General features: G+C 37.4%; 1 protein-coding gene across 2 annotated transcripts in view; it reads right to left on the bottom strand.

Annotated features, from left to right (window-relative positions):
• Positions 1 to 2,345: 2,345 nt before the first annotated feature.
• Positions 2,346 to 19,459, bottom strand: part of PRKD1 (protein kinase D1) — a 150,538-nt gene continuing 133,424 nt past the window's right edge. For both annotated transcript variants that reach the window (XM_075030349.1, XM_075030350.1), the window contains 4 exons: positions 17,856 to 17,954; positions 16,439 to 16,706; positions 5,530 to 5,615; positions 2,346 to 3,314 (listed from right to left, as the gene is read on the bottom strand). In XM_075030349.1, coding sequence (XP_074886450.1) covers positions 3,096 to 3,314; positions 5,530 to 5,615; positions 16,439 to 16,706; positions 17,856 to 17,954 — 672 coding nt within the window. In that variant the 3' untranslated portion in view covers positions 2,346 to 3,095. The remainder of the gene's footprint in view (positions 3,315 to 5,529; positions 5,616 to 16,438; positions 16,707 to 17,855; positions 17,955 to 19,459) is intronic.

The raw sequence follows: 19,459 nt of genomic DNA, 5'->3' as shown, positions 1-19,459 counted from the left end.
AGTAAAACGTTTTCTTGAGTAAAACGAGCAAAGGAAAACATGTAGGACAACACCATCCCAGATTTGCTTCAGTACACTTTGATGCTGATGCATCTGGAAGAGCAAGTTTCCGTTTAGGCTTTGAGTTAGGAATCAGTGAATTCATCTGTCTGGCTGAACTGCAAACAGTTCAAATTTCACAGTGCAACATTTTTGAATGGCAGCAGGGAAAAATTTAATTTATTATATTGGCTAATGGCAGATTCTTTTTTGAAAAGCAATGAATATTTGCACAACAAGTTCCTTAAAGCGATGAAGCAACCTTCAGTGCTCCAAAAAACAGGCAAGGGGAGGAAAAAAAGTGTAATACGCCCCTAGTAATAAAACAAGAGTTCCTTTGAAATTGTGTTTAGTAGTTAGTCAGAAAGTTTCTCAGAGTAATCATTTATTCATACTTTTTTCTCTGCCCTGTGGGCAAACAGTTTATCAAAAGTGGTCCATGAGATGTTTATTGACATAGGTCTGTGCTTAGCAAGCCCTTGTGCGTGCTAAGCATTGTTATGGCAGAAATCAGCAGATGATGGGGTTTAGTGTAAGTACTCAATGTCCCTCCTCCATTAAAAGTTGCACTTAGTTTTGTCACCCAGCTTCTTAGAGATGCTGTTGCAAGCTGCAAAGTAGTTTGCTTTCTCTTCTAATCTCCTGCCTAGTTTCCATACTTGAGAACAGAGTGCCAGTACGCTATTTGATATTTTTGAGAATTTAACTGTGTTGTTAAAAATTACCTTTGCTCAAGCGTTGGTATGCTAATTGTAAATAAAACCAAGCCACTAATAAAATCGTGACTCACCTAAACTGATCAATACGAAAGCAGATCTCTAAATCTCTGTTAGTGGTTAACATAGAAGAATGAGACAACAAAATTAAGGCACTTCTGTGAGGTCATGGCTCCTTATGAACAGTCATGATATCAGCATCTGAACAAAGACTATATGATTCTAATAATTTCCCTCAATTTCCTTTTAGAAAAGCTACTTAATTTGGCTTGACTCCTAGAGTTAAAGAACAGAATATAACCTTTACATATCCATGAGTCCAACACTGCACCTCTAAGTGGACTCGCTTTTAAATATACACACACACATATACACTTTTACTGACAGAAATTTGATAATCAGCCTGAGTCTATTTTTATGTTTGTTTTACAGCTGATTTGAGATTAAGAATAAGGCCGAATGAAAAAGAAACAATGGCCAATGATTAGCAAAATTTAGCCTTGTAGGAATGTCCCTACTGAAAATATAGACACTACAGCATGGCAGAATAGTCAACGCATTTGAACTCTGCCCAACCAGAGCTGTTTCAGAACATGTTACAAGGTCAGTGTTATCAGAGAGCTTCCGTCAGGGTCCAGCTGAAGTGGAAAAGGATTTCTTTTTTGGCAGTGGGAGTAGGGGAAAGAGGTGGGCAGGAGGGAGGAGATTTATCAGTAATTTTTCACAATACTTTAAAATTTTCTATAAAATATAATTTTTTTCTGTTTGAATAACGTGCCTTTTCCTCATGTCTTCTACAGTACACACTATCTGTCCAATAGAGGTGCAAAATACCTAAAGAAAATTCTGCTGGCTTAGGTCATGTTATGTATCTGGCATAAATTTCCTCTGGACAAAGCTCTTCTTTGAAGAAAGAATGGATTTATCTACTGAAAAGCTCATGATTGTAACATAAAGCCAAGATTTGATCAGTAGAAGCTTATCATATGTGGTTATTTGCTCTTTGCATACTTCTGCCTCTCATCCCATACATCTTTTCTTTTTTAACCTCAGTCTTCAATACCTGTATATCAGCTGGTTTTTTTTCAGAGATAGTCTGTGGCATAGAATAATTTCCAGCTTGTCACTGAGTCACTCTGGCACATGTTTTACAGTGCAGCCTGAACCTCTCTCACAGTTAAAGCTAAACATGTTAGTGTTGGAACGCTAAGTAATTGTTAGAAATGAAAATCAGTATCTTTAAAGTTTTCAGGGAAAGGAGAGCAGGGGAAATCCATACTACCTTGTCAGTTCAACGGAATTCAGTGGAAAAGCAGAAGCACCACACTTCTCTAAAAACTACATTCCCATTAACGTGTCCTCAACTTCCCCACTCCCCCAGTAAGTTTCAAAACTGATTGAATTTATGATATAAAATCAGTCCAAGTAGGTTCTTAGAAAATATGCTTTATAGGTAGGCAGGTTAGCCAGCAGCATTTTCCTACCCATCTCCACATGGGCTTCTCAATCATCAACTAATTTACTCTACCTACTTCTGATGCCATTCCAGGGATATTTTAAACAGAAAGATTAAACAAATGAACTTATTTTAACAAGACTTTTATTGAAAACATACACAAAGTGAACAAGTTATTTAGCTTCTAAATGTACATATTAGAGAATACTCATATTAGAGAAGAATACTTTAAGAAAAGGGGAAATACAACCGACATATGCTGCAGTTTACATTACTAAGGCATTTAGGCTTAAGAGCAAGTTATACTGTGTGTGTGTGTATCTATATACACAAACACACAAACACATACACACCGGTTATCCGATTTGAAACTGTACAGTGCTACGCAATTAGTTATTTTTTGCTTTTTCTATTTTTTCAACACTAAATAAAGCTTGTATCCAAATGGTAGAAGTTGTTCACAGAACAGCAGTTATAATCTACTCTTCAAGAGTTTGCTTACAATTACAATACTAACGATGCACAAAAAACCCCCCAGATCTTCATGGGAAAGTTCTCTCTTACCAAAATGAGGCTCAAGTAAGAAAAACACTAGTTTGCAAAGGCACCGTGGAGACAGGTTTTAATACATTAAATACAACATGAATCATTCACAATAACAAGTTTAGTGTTTCTGGGAACTTTTGTAAATACAACACAGTTGGTCACACAAAAATGTTTCTGTTGATTTGTCTTGGCAACTCAGATACATCAACAGTGTAACAGCATAACAGCTTTGTTCCCATCTGACAGAAAATAATGGCAGTTCTGCAAGGCAAACGTTAAACCTGACCGTATGTATTTATTAATTCCACAGTGTTTTGACAGATTATAGGGGATGCAACTTAAAGGATGCTGACACGCTCACTGAGGGCTTTCATTTCTGTTTCTTCTAGCCTGGTGTTTTCATTATGGTTAGCACTTTGACTGATAAGGTGTGCTGGATACTGCAATCCATGCTCTCCTGAATACTGTTCCCATCGGGAGTCATCACTTTCATGGGTGATGTAACGTTCCCCCATTTTACATTCAAGTTCCCTTAAATCTAACCAGGTTTGATAGTCCTGAAATAGAATAACAGTATTAGTTTTAAATTTCCTAAAATAAACGACATTCCCTTTTACTACCAATACTATGCAAAGTGCTATTAAGTCAGCAACCTAAAGGTCATGCATCTCTATTGCTCCAGAATGGAAACATCTTGTAATTAATAAATATGAAATCTGCCTATAGAGATAGGTTTTATCTCTAGAGGATTGCTTGATAAATTAATTAGTTTGATTAAACTCTATCATAAGCATAGTCTGGAGATGTTACAGGTTGTTTTGTAGAATGTATGGATAGTTTACAGATTTCCATAATATCTAAATGAGGCATGGCAGTAAAACAATTCTTCACACTGGACACAAGATGAATAAGGAAGAAGAAACATCTTTAAATCATACATGTGCATCCTAGTGATCTGTTTCAGATAGTCAAGACAGTTGCTCCATCTTAGTATAATGGTGCACAATATGAATTCAGCTTGGGCTAGAAAAAAATCTGCTTTTCCAAACTTAGGCAATTACTGGTGTGCTCAGAGATGTATACATTTAAACATCAAGGTACTTTGGAACTCCATGTTGACAGTCAACAGTAAGGCTGGAAACTGGTTTGGTACTCATGCTGTTTAGATCATCATGCTCTGCAGCCTCTGATCTGCCTGAAGCGTATCTCAAGTTTAATAATTACTTTTCTTATTCCCACCCAAAGCATACATGAAGCTGCAGTAATAAAGCCAATCCTAGGCCCATGCAGACTAACCTCTGCTCACGATCCTGTATCCAGTTTTTTTTTTTCTCCTTCACCTTGTCTCAACCTTAGACACAACCCTGCTCTCATAGCCAAAGCACCAGAAAGCCCCCACACTGTGAATGCATGGATGCCTTCATCCTTAGTGTCTCGCATCCCTTGGCCCACTTCTTACACAGACATCCTCTCAGAAATCACCTCTAAGTCCCACTGCCCCGCACCACTGTTCTCTTTCCTTAGCATTTCAAGGTTGGGCTTTTCTAGAAAGAGGACTCATCTCACCCATGGTGCTAGAGCTGCCGCTCTACTACCTCGCCCTAGTTCATCTCCACTCACTATCGCACAAGGGATAAAAGTGGATGTAGAGAGGTGAAGGCCTCTGTCCCATCATGTGAGACTGCCAGCAGCCTTGCTGCAGACCGTAGCCCAGATCACCTCTCCAGTCCCCAAAGGCTCAGACAAATGCATTCTGCAATGGTTGTCACAGAGAAGAGCAGTCTTGGAGGAAAAGACTAAAGAATGACAGGAAATCTGGGAGGAAGAAAGCAAGCCCAAGAGAAAAGTCCCCGGGGAAGGCGGAGGCCAGGGTGGGAGGTTGCAGCCCTTTTCCTCCCACGCCAGCAGGTCACCCTCTACTTTGAGAAACAGTTGCAGCTATAAGGTACTGGAGTAGGACTTGGCTTTCAGTGTGGGTAAAGATGCCTTTGGGACCGTGGATTACACATCTATCTGTGCCATGCCTGTGCCACCATTACTTTCCTAGAGGCACAGGTGGATCCCTTGGGAGATCCTGCAGCCTGATGTCCCGGCCTGGCCTCAGCCTGTCCCCGTCCCCAGGGAGGGGCCCAATGCCCTGGGGCCGGCCCCAGCCTGGCCTGCTCCTGGGCTGGGGGCACCGGGACCGGCCGTGGCTGTTCACTGCAGTGACTCTGGTTTAGGTCTTCAACTTGCAGTGACTTGGCTGCTGCCGGAGAAAAAAATTATCACAGGAGGAGCAGAAGACAGTGGCTGTTAGCCTCTCAAAATTCCTAACATTTCAGTTTTCAGTTGAAAATTTCAGTTAAAGGTGGCTAACGTCTCTTCCTGGAAAGCATACAACTTCACTAGTTCTTCTGATGACTGTGAAGTGAAAGCCCACTGATTAGCTTTAATAAGAAGTGAATCAGGGTAGACTCCAGGCAATGAGATAACGCAAGTCAAATGACTATAAAGGGTTTTTTTATATACATCATGTTCTCAGTGGACAAACAAGATAAAATATTTTTGTAGCGTATTTTGAAAACATGAGAGAGTTTAGTATTGGAATTTAATACTTCAGAAATTAATGAGAATCTGTAGGTAAATTGGTGAAGGAGTATGAGGTTCTCATGATCTGAAAATATCTTCAGGTTTGTAGATTTGCTTAGATTCTACTGTGCTTAAAGATGAAAATTTGTTGCATACTTAGAGCCTAAATGCATAAGAAAAAACATGGAATTGTAGCAATACCTGTAACCATGGATGGCTTAACGTTTTGTCCACACTGTAGCGCTTTCTCATTTTCACTTGCAACAAATTATTTATCAGATCAATAGCTGAAAAGAAATAATAGTAGAAAATGTCAGTTTAAATATATTTGTTTCAACTAGGACATGTAAACAGAGAGACAGACAGACATGGTAGTGGTAAGAAGGGGACAGTTATGCTTTCTTATTCCAGCTTTTCACAAACTGCAGTCAATGTTGCTGTCCTTGAAGGTACCCATGCAACCCCTCCTAATGGGATTACAACTGTTTTACTAAACAGTTGCCTGCTAGCTAGCATATCATCTACTTCTGTGTGTTCATTTGCAGGCACACAGCAAAGACTGAAGATAATCCTCATTCAGTTCCTGGCCAAGTGAAAAAAATCTCATGTAAGTGAGGAGTGCTGTATTCTTCAGGTACCACAGTAAACACAAACACACACACATATATATATATCTATACATATATATATTTTACTCTGAGACTCTCAGTATCGCTTTTATATGACTAACAGCAGCACCTTCCCAGGCACTGAGTAGCGGTTTTTGTAAGTCACAAGTCTTGCAATACTATTCTTTTGAACTGAGCATTGCTTCTACCTGCTAGTCAGCAGTCTGGTGCTTCATAAAGGTGAGAGAGGTTCTTTACAAATTTCTTAACTTCTGTGTTTTTGAAGGAGTCAATGATTCACTGAGGTTATAGGTATGTGTGCTGTGGTTCCTGAAGAGAAGAGGCCCATGAGTCAATGACCAGTCCATGGAACTGCACTGAGTGACCCATTTGGAAAAATCTCTGGGATGAGACTGCTAAGCTTTGAATGCATCTACTAAAACCATTAAAAAAAATTAAAAAATAATAAATGAGGGCATCATGTAAGGTTAAATTCTATTCTAGGTGGTGCTAAATGTTCATTATGTGTTCTGGGGGAGTTTATTGTTATAGAATAATTGACCGGCCACAAGGAATTATAATATTACTGCAACTTTCCCATTCCATCACAATATCCCTTGGCTTGTCCAAAGTATGCTGGTTTACATCTTTATTTTTTGTTTATACCATGGTGACAGGGAAAGATGATCTTGAAAGTAACACAGAAACATGGCATCACTGAGGGGAATTGGGTCTGAAATGTGAGATGGACATTGTTGCCAGCTGGGTATTGAAAGAGCTGAATAATCATCTTGTCTGTTTTAAGAGCAGGCGATGGGACAGAATTCTTTAAATTGCTACATGTCTGAGGCTGTATTTGTGCAGCAATATGGAAAAACTTTTCTTTTTCAAAAGAGGCTTCCTCGCCCCAGGCTCATTTGCCAACTAGAGCTTCCTGTGTGTTTCTGCCATGAGGCAGAGCACAATGAGCACAATGCCCACGAAAATGGGAATGTATATGGCGGCCTATCTGGATGTATGCAGTAAGTTTGACAGACAAACCTATTCTTAGCAAAAGCTGGCTATCACTAAAGTAGCCCTGACTTCCTGGTGCTGAATATTATCTTGGAAATCAAAGCAATTGTGGGAATGAGATAAAAGAAATCTCAGGGCTTCTGACAAAGAAGACATTGCCAGAGGTTCTGAGCCATGCTTTTCCTGGAGCAGATGGTCCTAATTTTATTTTTCCTGTTCTGGAAAAACAGGTGTTTAGCTACTGTCTCTTTTAGTGTAAAGTACAGTTCATGCTAAACTTTCTAACTCATGCTTATTTTGTTCCCTCTCAAAATGTCTGTGAAGTGGATGTGGGATCAGACAGCCAGTGGATAGCCAATAGGACCACTACTGATAGATGGTAGCATTCTGAAAACTCATTTGTTTTCCAAAATAGTGGGGTTAATCTTTTTCCTCTTTATTGGTAAGAGAAGTTCTCAAGTTCCAAGCCATGAGGAAGAGCCAGGAAAATCAAGTCATATGGCACGGTTCAGTTATATCGTGACTTCTGATATAACTTGGGAAAAAGTAGTGGACATTGTTTTTATCTGATGCTTGGAGGAGGAGAACATAGTCCTTACCCACTGTGGTAAATCTGGGCACTGGCAAATATCAGCATGTTCTGCAACACTGTCACCTTACCCTTAAATTCAGCAGAATTACAATAAGACTTCAGTCTGTCTTTTGATAAATAGGCCAGTGCTGAATGTGAATTTAATAGGGTTCCCATTTGTTTATTATCTTCAGAGGTATTCAGGTGTATATGATCTTCAGAGATAATTTTTCATCATTTACTATGAATCTCAGTTTGGCAAATAGGTCAAGAGCTTGATGAAAGAGTTGATTGTCCTGGGAATTGATTTCAATCAGCCAACTGTTGAGATGTAAGTGCATGTTTCCCCAGATGTGCTTCTAAAACTGTCAAGTACCTACTGAATATTCTTCCTGCCATGGAGCATTGATAATGTCTCTACTATGTATCTTCTGTCCAACCCACTGGAAGCAGATATGACTGTGAGCCTTACAAGTGATGAAATTATACATAGCTATTCAGCCTCCCTCAAGTTACAGCAGGATGAAGACCCCTTTACCCTTTTTTTCCCCTTCAGGACATGACATACTACACGTAATAACATAATTCTTTGTATTCTTGGGGAAAATTGCCAATGGCTTGTTGAACAGACCAGAATGGCATTGGTCTAGGAACAGTCACAAGAGAAGGTACACAAAGAAGGATAGGGAAGGAAACTAAGACAAAAGTGAAAAGGCAGCTTCACTAGATGGTTAAGATTGTCAGTACTGAGCAATCATTTGTTCTCCAGAACAGTTTACACAGATAGTCCACTTGTTTCACCACTGGAATATCGCTGTCTCTGTAACAAGTTTTGGTGTTCATTTTTAGTTCTTTATCTAGGGTTCTTTTTGCCAGGAGAGTTTCGAATATCACTTGCCTCTTAGCAATAAATAAGCACAAATGCAACATGACTATTATGAAGATTTAGGGCCCAAACTATCTGATACAATTCCATTTGCTTTAATACTCAAAGTTTTCAAATGTAGGTAAAGAGAGAGATCAGACATGAGTTTCAACAGCAAAAAGCATTTGCTATTTTTTACCAGGAAAACATGCAATCCAAGAAAATCCACTTCTCAAGCATAAGAGTTCTGAGCATCAGAAGTCAAGATGTAAAGGATACGTACAGGCAAGGCAACAAAAGGACAGTGGTATGTAAAGGAAAGCAGAAGCTAGGGAGTTCAACACAAACAGACTGAGTGCTGGAACTGAAAAATTAAAGGATTTCCTCAGGGATCTGGAATAGTTTGTTAATGATAAAAATGGAGATAAAATTGGAAGGAATTAACATTTAGTTTAGACATACAACTCAAATATGGTTCAGGGGACCAAACTGGGGCACCAATTGTTAGGAAATTAAATTTTCTTCTAGGAAGATAAAGCAGTTTTGAGGAGAGGGTAGCAAATACACTGTATTTTAAAGTAAATTTTATGAATTTTCACTAGAGACTGATTATTTTTTTTTAAATCAGGTTTTAAAGTAATCCTTGCCAGACATTTTAAGAGCTTTATAAAGTTTGACAATATTCTTCTGTAAAATCAATAATTCAATAAATGCAGAGCGTTAAGAAAGACCACCTATCGTCTGCACATCATCTATGGGAATCCAACAGGTTATCACCAAGGAAGTAACCTAAATGAAAGTTCTGAAAGGATTATGGTACTGCTTTTTCTAACACTTTTATGGGCTCCTGTTTACTTCCCACGATTTAAGGATAGCATAAGCAGCCAGCTGAGGGTTTATCAAGTTCCAGCAGCTGGAGACTTTCTTAAAGGGGATAAACCAGCCAACTACTCCACTAGCATGACTACTGGTCATTTAGATAGGTGCTCATTCAGCAGAATCCCCAATGGGAAGATTCAAATACAACTTCAAAAAGCTGTATGTCCCCTCAATTTTAGGAAAGATTGCTCTTTAGTTGCACTTTACTGGAAAGAACCTCCAGAGTCAGGACGTTCATGTTTCTGAACTACTTATGGCAATTTATTAGTATGGCGAATAATTAATTGTAGTAGAGACACAGTAACAATTTTCACTCTAAGTATCAAATTAATTAGGATGTGACCCACAAATTAACACACAAGTTTACAAAATACCTGAAAAACCTACTATGAAACTACCATTCATTTAGTTCTACCATACAAGCTTCAGCTTTTCGTATAAGTCATAAAAAATAAATCACCTTAAGAATATCAAGAAAAGCAGTCCTAAATTAACACTAAATTTATACTTGGTCCAGAATTTTTAAAGTACACCCATAATATTAACTACTTTCACAGCCATCACTTGTAAAAATTTAAGCTGATGCCATTAATATAAAACTTAAGACGTCCTAGGCCCTGGATTTTTCTGAGTATAGCTCTGTTGATTAGTGGTATAATGCTTTCATACATATAAACCCCTTCCCTACTGCTGGTCAATACAGCTTTGTTGACAAATGCTCTAGTGTACATGCAGTTATTTTGGCAAAAAATAACCTTCAGCTAGCAAAGCTTATTATTTTCAGAGGCATGGATTCAGCTGTACTATCAAAAGAAATCCTTGGCAATTATAAGCTGCACCTCTACAAGGAAGGTTTTCTAATACTAATCTATCCTAGCAAACATGTGTAAGTAGAGCCAAGACCTTAGTTTAAACAGCTAGTTAAACATTTGCTGAGGTAGAGAGCATCTTTGAGCTGTAACATGCATTTGACCTTCTCGTACTTAATGCTCACTCATGTGACTTTCTCATTAATGTGTGAAACAGAGTTTCTATTCACATTATGGTGAAACAAGTCTAAATAAATACTGGCTTGAAGGCAGCTGAAATTTATTTCTGACTCAAAAGCGGTGTAACAGGCACACCATGATCAAATTTAATTCATGGAAGAAGTTGCATTGCTTCTTCCCAAATTATTTAATAATATGAAGTAATGTGAAGCACCTGATCAACAGTGTGCACATCACATAGCTCTCATCAGGCTAGTAGTAATAGCTGTGTTGGTAGCTGATGAAAAAAGAATTATGAATACAATGATTTATTAAAATTCCATAACAGAATGAAACGCACCATGAATAATTCAAAGCTTGACATAGCACATTTTAGGACCATGCAGTTCAAAAGACCAGACACCACAGTGAAGACACACTAGGTAAAATACACTAACAAGCAGGCACAAAATCCTCCAGGGAGTTCTGTCTTTATATTTAGCAGTATTTATTTTTTGTAACCTGTAGCTAAGTCAAAATAAATCTTTTAAGATGATGCAAATTTGGTGGATTGGGAGGTCAAAGTTGGAAATGAACAGTAATGCTGTTGAAAATAGGGTCTGTGTTCGACAGATGTGAAATTTAAAGCTATAAAATAGGAAATAATTCTGCAAGTAGATTCCTCTGTATGAATATCTAGCAAAATTCCACAATGAAGTCTGAATTAAGGTCAAATTGTCATACAGCAATTCAGTGAATTTGGAAAGTTAAGCTGGCTTGACAAACATTGAAGACAGAACAGAAATAGCAGATTTGGCGATGGAATGTTGAATCGCTGTGACAAAACCTGGTTTTCTACAAGATATCCAAAGTTTACCACAGTAAATACATCTCCATGGTAATGTCTTACAATTCTATTTAGACATACAAACACAAACTCTGTTTTTGGGAAGTATTCTTTCAAAAGAAAGAAGCTATTGGAAAAAGGTGGGAAAATGCAACTGCTTAGTAGGGTGGAAATCAGAATTCTCTATGGAGGAATCTGTGAGACTGTGTGTGTACACATACAATCTCTGACAAACCTTAAAATGTAAAGCAATTGAGTTTGGTGAAGTTAGAGAAGGGATTTTGTGCATGAGGACTAAGATTTGGGAACTGATGCTCGCAGAAATGTTCTGAATGGATAATTAGTTGGAAAAAAATACATTTCTGAGAGCTACAAAAATTGAAAGGTCCTAATTTTTATAGGTTAAATTTTAAGGGGGAAGAGGACAGATAAAGCATTACACAAAAAAGCTAGAATTTCTCAGCAGGAAGAATTGATGAGATTAACCCAGATGTTATGACATCAGACAGACACATTATGGAGAGAAGAGAGTCATAGTCAATGACTAGACCACATTCCTGAGTGGGAGAGAAGACAGAACTGCTGATAGTGGCTGAAAGACATTAAACACTCAAAAATGTTATCCTCAAATGGGTTGTGCCTTCTTCCTTGGCTTGTGACTGTATTTTTTTTATTTTAAAAATTGCTAGAAAGTGCTATAGAAAAAGCAATTCTCAAGAAAATAAACATGCTATTGTGTTCCTGACACACTTTTCCTCCAAAATACAATTTCTTTCCATATGTTTTTGCTCTGAACCTGCTAGACTTTAAGTGTATTATTTATATAATCGTGCAGTTTAAACTGTTATGGGTCATATGTTTTTACAAATCTATTGCCTCAGCAGTGCAGTTTAGAATTTTAAAAGCCAATTGAATTTTACCTTAAGACCAATAATTGAATAAAGAACACAGAATGTGAACATTTAGGCTACTTTACCACTGGTGTGGCTTTTCCAGACATAATGTTTAGGTATGACCTATCTCATTATTTTTCTTCCTTTTAGAGTTTTGCTACCCTCCGCATTCCAGCTCCCAAATTAACATGCTGTTGCTTGGCAATATCAGAAAAAGCATCTACTGAGCACTAAAAACAAAGAGATGATAAACACAGAACCATTCACTCTAATTTGTGCACTATCCATTTAAATGAGAAGAAATATGTGGTTTTGCTAAAAAGTAAAATATCTGAGCTTTTAATTCCTCTCTGATTACAATATAAATAGAAGTAAACATGGCAATAACTAAGTTCAGCTATTCCTAAACTTTTTACATGAGTAATGGTCTGAAAAGAGCACTGAAATAACTACAGTTGCAATAAGTTTAACATCCACTTTGGCTCCCTGGGCCACAGTAATAGTCATAAGCAAGAAACAAGAGGTTTGAGCGTTGTTCTGCTTTCCTCAGTGTCGATTTTTGCAACAGGCATGCAGAAATTCCTAACACTGCTTTCATTAGCCATTCTGTGACAAATTATATGCCCTTTAATAAAATTGTTGTTGCACAGACACTGGCAATACACTTGGTTGATGATCACTTCCCTTAATCTAAACTGAAAATTGCATAACAAGGTAAAAAGCCCACAACTTTAGAAACATTTACAGTTCCACTAAAAGTACATACACAGAATTTCAAGCAAACGAGTTCCTGCAGTTTAAGCAGCAGCTAGCTCAGGTATAACAGCTGCATGTGTTTGTAATCCCAACCTGGTACAGTAGTGAAGTAACCTCCCCCCCTCCCCAATCTATTGTTCTAGGTTGTCTGTCTTATCTCCCATCACTTGCTTTGTATATCAAGCAGGATTGTTCATACAGACAGCAACAGGTCTGAACAAACATTTATTTCTTTTTCTTTTTTTAATCTTAAATTGATATGTAATTCCTTCCACTACTTCTCACTGTTCTATAAGTGTTTCTAGGATTATCATATTATGAACATTCACAGCAACCAGTAGTGACACACTTCAGCAGCAAAAAAACAGAAGAAAGTCAATGCAAATTGCATTTTATATGGTCAGAGAACCTGAGCATTTTTATTGGCATGCATAAATCAGAGTTAATACTAATCCTCTTAGATGTTAGCCTAGCTCTTCTAAGTTGACTGAATTCTCAGTTTCTGCCTGCTGTTACTGAGATATGTAATATAGTCTCTGGATGAAGGTACCACTTTTAAATTCTAGCTGTAATGTACAATTTATAGAGTCCATTGTTAAAGAGTGCTTGGGCCCAGCACTGTCTTTTGGACATATGAGAAGAAAGCAGTAAAGTAATGGAGAAAGAAAGAAGAATGTTTACATTAGTTTTACTTATGGTAACTTTTTGACAAATGGCTCCTATTTTTCAAATTCACACAGCGGAACAATTTTAAAAGATCTTTCTTATCTGCATTAAAGATAATATTTATTTTGCATTTATTTTATCTGCAACAATGATACTTGCCTAATCAATTTTGGTTTCCATTTTTTAATGCTATAGCAGTGCAGCAAAATTTTGGTTGCAGGCTTCTGTGAAGACTGTGGTTGTTTATTATGTGTTAGAGTTCTCTTAAATATTTGCACACATTTTTAAATGTCAATAATTAAATTGGACTAACTGCTGGATCTTCAACATTTTTTCCTTCTTACAAGTAAAAACTACTTATAAATAATTTTCTTTTAATTTTAAAACAAAGAATAATGCTTCTTGCAAGCAAATACCTGTGTAGATACTTCAAGACAGCAATTTCAGTCATACCAGCTCGAAAGAAATAGCCTGATCAATGTTTATTTACAAAGATCTTTCTGGATTCTGCAGCAGCATCACATTCCACACTGCTATATAACTCCTTTACAAGCTTGAGTGGAAGAACTAGTTGATGATAATTACTGCCCTCTTGGGAGAATTACTGCTGTAATACAAATTCCAGGAAATAGAAATCAAGTGTGCCTTTAGAACTAATCTATTGTGGATCTTTTTATATGAAAATTTAAAAAATTAAAAAAATAATCATAGTAATTTATCTTAAAATTTCTGTTGAAAAATGTTTAATGATTAAGAAAAATTGGCAAAAAGAATAATGGAAAAGATATGGCAGGCAAATATCCAATTCATTAGCTTAACCTGTTTGGGAAGCTGCAAGAGCCTATGACAAGCTAAAGGAAGATTTTCAAGTGCACAAACCTGACCTGTTGGGATTGAAACTAATTCTCTGTCTGAATTTTGTAGATTTACAGCACTTTGTGCAGAGAAATTTATGAGCCCCAGTGTATTTTAGCTTGAAATGAGCTTCATGTTACCATAGTTTACATTTAAATGCACGTACCTTTTCAAATTGTTCTTATGTGCAATGTTGAGTAAGCAACTTCATAAAATCTTTAAAAATCATCTGTGTTTCCCCCCAAATGCTTCAACCACTTGTAGCATCAATTATCACGGCACTGTTCAGAATTGTAATCCAGATCAAATGTGTTAGGACACCAGGTACAGATTTGTATTTTAACCATGCTATACGGTCATAAGTAACAGAAATTGGATGGAGCCAGCAGGTGCACAGGGCCCATGTACCTCCCCTCTTGTGACCTGTGCAGGAGTGTGGACCGGAGTAGCTGACATGAGAAAACCATTCCTTTATTTCCCCTACATAATCTGGAGTTTGAGTTCAATTTTGAGCTCTAAAAATCAGCATTATCAAGTAATACTTGGACAGAGATCTATACTCCAACATCCTGTGTTAAACTTAATGGATCTTTTTGAACTTTTTTTCAGATTTTTGTTTAGCACAACAGAGTGGCTCATCAGCTAGCAATTCAAAATACATAATGAAATCACAATGTATAAGCAGATTTTAACTTAGTAATTTGTTCAAGTGTGTTCTTTCCCTCCATTCTGTATGTTTGCAGCCTGATATCCATTAACTCTTAATGAAGGCTGTGATTCTATAAAAGAAGAGATAGCATCCCAGTAGGTGAGTTTTCTGTAGGTGCTCTACTGAATCTTCACCTCTGACTGTAGAAATTGATCTTCTGTCTATCACAGTAGAAACTTGTAAGAGACAATTTCTTGCAGCCTCTTCTGTGTTGATTGCTGTTTGCTTATCTCTAGCGCCAGATGAAGCATTGCTGCCAACAGATTCTGTCAGCTTACATATCAGAAGTGTGTGGAGGTTCAGGGGGACTTCAGTGTGTAATTGTGCAGATTTATAGCCCCCTCCCCCCAACAGATCTCATCAAACTTCATCTGCCACTGAGGTAAAACAACAGACAATGCACTCAAAGCATTTTTCAGCTGAGAATCTCACATGGCCATAATATATACTATAGCAAGCAGTAGGCACACTTCTCTAAGCTACATTTAACATGTCAGTTAAACACGTCACCTGAAACCCAGAAAAAAAGTACTGTAAATAATGGAAATTGTAAATGCTAGTATTTTAATTCAATTTGTTACATATTTCAATTCAGAAAAAAAGATAAGAATCTGATGTTTATAAATATGTTTCCTTTGCTTTAAGACTTATGAAGCAATCTTGCAAAAAGCTAAGGACATAAAGATAATGATTAAAAACCCCCAAACCCCAAAGAAAAATCAAGCTGCCTGAAAATGCTTGTTATGTGCAAGAAAATGTTAGTGAAACCAGAACTGATATTTTTGTTAAATGCCCTACTTAGTTTTGTTTAGAATTCATTTACCTTCATTAAAGATGTTCATACTTAATTATTCACGTTGTTCTTTTACTAGCAAAAGTCTTTGATGCCATAGACCAGAACTCTAGTTTCAAAAGTCTCATTGGTTATCTCCAAGCCTTCCCCCCCTGCAGAAAGTCTCTTCTATGACACATTCTCACACTGTTCTTGAAACCTCATCTGCTTGGAATTGTTCAGTCTTTTTTACCTTCTCCACAGAAAGACTGTCAGGGTACAGCATCCTACTGAATGGAAACTAAATTACTGTCACAAGTAGAACGAGAAAAAGGCTGCAGAAGCACTAGAGCTGAAAGAAGAGGTACAGAAGTAAATATAAGCAACACCAGTTCCAGCAGCTGAGGTTCTCCAGAAGATTCTGCAGCAACCCAATCTGTAGGTGGCTATGTGCCTCCTTCAACACCTCCTGGAGAGATCTCATGCTAGAGGATTATGCCATATGCAGTCTATACATGCTCTGCAGGAAATGTCTAAAGCAGCTGATAGCAAAAAACAGAGACATTACATTATGGTACATTATGGTACCTTGAAATTTCAAATCTTTTTTGTTTCACCGGTATGTACAGGGGAAAAAAAAATATAAAAGCAAAATACAACTACTCTTTTTTAGCATTTATATAAAAACAGCTGCAAACAGATATTACCTTCATGAGAAATTTCTTTCCATGGATTAGGTGGATACATGAAAGCGGCATTCTGGATTTGGTCATGTATGTCTTCATCTTCATTGAATGGAAAGGTACCACTGAGGCTTACATAAATGATGACACCCACAGACCACATATCCAGAGATCTGTTATAGCCTTTGTTCCTCAGCACTTCTGGAGCAAGGTAGGCTGGTGTTCCTACAACTGAACGCCTAAATGATTTCTCTCCAATGATTCGGGCAAAGCCAAAATCACAAAGTTTTACCTGTTTCAAGAAAAATGCGATAGTAAGGCAGAAGTTATTTTTATTATCAAATACATAGTTGAGGAACTTTTATCATGGTTTAGTTGCAAGATGCATCTCTATTGTTCCTTCAAGGACACTTTTTTTAAAGTCCTCTTTGAGAGGAATACCCTTAATCCACCGAGACATTAGACCAGTCCATTGCATCTCCTCTATTCCTTCATTCCATGAATAAACCACAGTAAAATCAGTAACAGGACAACTTAGAATAAAATAAATACAGTTTTAGATGGGCCTAACAGCTCAGGCTCCTGGTGAAAGTAGTAATATAAAGTAATACTTATTCATTCATAGCATAAGAACATGGCAATCAGTAAAATTGTTTTACCTATGGCTTTTTCCTAAATGAAGCAAGTTGATAAAACTTAGTTCTTGGACTTCTACTTTTACTGTATTGCGGACCCTGCCTCTCTGCAAACCTTGTCTGATTTCTTCAGAGGGACAGATTTAGCTGCTTAAAAATTCTCACTTAATGCCTCAGTATGGATCCTTCCTTTGCAATTATTAATATTGGTATTATTTACAAATTATCAATAGTGCTCCCTTGTGAATATGGGCAGCTGGAGGAGATTATAGATGAACTCTGCAGACCAAAGGTAACAGGAGCTAATACAAATACCTTTTAATGAGAAATAAAACAATGAGCCAGAAAGTGTATTTAAATATTCTGCAATCTACCTGGCATTTAAATTCATAAAATTAAAGAAGCAGCTCTTGTTCTTCATGAGCTCTATCCCAACTTTCAGAAAAATAACTGTCTTTCCAGTGACTGCCTGCAAATCATCACTTATCTAGACTGAATCAGCCAGATAAGTAATTTGTGTTGTAATGGTGAGCAAATTAGAAACAATTGCACAATTAGTTATGTCACACTTGAAAATCTAGTTGAATATTTTAGGGAAATGACAAAAGGCAAGGATTTTCAAACGTGTCTTCTTTGGAAAGTTTTTTGAATAAGTGATCAGTTTTTTCATATCTAAAAATTCTGTGTAGTTCCTGGAGGAGATACAGACAGGTCATTAATCACTTTTTTGTTTGTTCATAAAATAATCATTGCTATCAGTTACTAATTTGAACAATTTATCTTAAGAAAGGGCATTTTCTACTTGCCTGTGGGAAAGGATCAGCTGATGCCAATAACACATTTTCTGGTTTGAGGTCACAATGAACAATATTTTTGAAATGAAGATGTCTTAAAGCAACAAGGATCTGAGAAGAAACAAATCAGAAAGAAATTAAGTTTTAAATGTCATACTTGTTTTTGTTTTATATTGTTCAGACAATATCAGTGATCAGAGAAGGAAGGACTGGTGTAGAGAGAAAGAGTCCAACAAGAATGTACCTTTTACAAGAATGTCTATGATGGAAAAAAAAGCAAAAACGTCATCTATTATTTACTGTGCCTCAAATTTTCTTGATGTTTCACTGTACGGAATAGGATTCTTTCCTCTCCAAAGACTTTATATTCTAAACATTTTTTTAAAAACTAGGTTCTAAGTACTTATTTACTTTTTTTGTGTGAAATCGTTGGATGCAGAAACATTTGCAAAATGACCTTTGAGATCTAAATTCACCCCAAAAATTTCACAGAAATACTAAGTGATTCAATTTAAGCATTTTCTTGAGGAAAGAATGCATAAGGAGCATTGCATGTATTTTTATTCTGACATACACACAAGAACATGGCAACAGAGTGCAACAGATAACCATCCTGTTCCTGGGGCTTTAACTCCATTCCTTGTGTCTGGTCAGGGGCTGGCAGCATTTCCCACTACATTAGAGCAGGGAATGGTGAAGAATCTGAATGAACCTGGGAAGGCAAGAAACCAAATTCTGAAGCTGGTGGCAATTTTGCCCATGAAAGCCTGAAAAATGCTACGTTCTACCCCAATGTTCTGGTGTCAGCTGGGAAGAGTTAACTTTCTCCCTAGTAGCTGGTATAGTGCTATGTTTTGAGTTCAGTATGAGAAGAATGTTGATAACACACTGATGTTTTCAGTTGTTGCTAAGTAGTGTTTAGTCTAAAGTCAAGGATTTTTTCAGCTTCTTATGCCCAGCCAACAAGGAGGCTGGAGGGGCACAAGAAGTTGAGAGGGGACACAGCCAGGACAGCTGACCCAAACTGGCCAGTGGGGTATTCCATACCATGGGACGTCATGTCCAGTATATAAACTGGGGTGGGGGGTGGGGCTGGGGGAATCACCACTCAGGGACTAAACTGGGCATCGGTCAGCGGGTGGTGAGCAATTGCATTGTACATCACTTGTATATTACAATCCTTTTATTATTATTATTGTCATTTTATTATTATTGTTGTTATTATTATTATAATCATCATATTCTTCCTTTCTGTCCAGTTAAACCGTCTTTATCATCATCATCATTATTACTTTCTTCCTTTCTGTCCTACTAAACTATGTATCTCAACCCACTTTTTACTTTTTTCCCCTGATTCTCTCCCCCATCCCACTGAGTGGGGGGGAAGTGAGTGAGCATCTGCGTGGTGCCTAGTTGCTGGCTGGGGTTAAACCATGACACCCAAATAATAAACTTCCACCGTAACACTGTTGTTCCTGCTCCTTTCTTTTTCCTGACTGCCGAAACACAGGCTGCCCTGACTCTGAGGTGGCTCTCCACTCAACAGTGTATCTAAAATTAAACCAGTGTTTGGGCAGCCAAGAATCAATACAATAATATGACAACAGGAAGAACAA

This window comes from Buteo buteo, chromosome 6 (assembly GCF_964188355.1).
Source record: "Buteo buteo chromosome 6, bButBut1.hap1.1, whole genome shotgun sequence".
In the NCBI taxonomy this organism is placed as follows: Eukaryota; Metazoa; Chordata; class Aves; order Accipitriformes; family Accipitridae; genus Buteo; species Buteo buteo.
The sequence above is the reverse complement of the archived record's forward strand: the minus strand, read 5'-3'. Positions and strand labels throughout refer to the sequence as shown.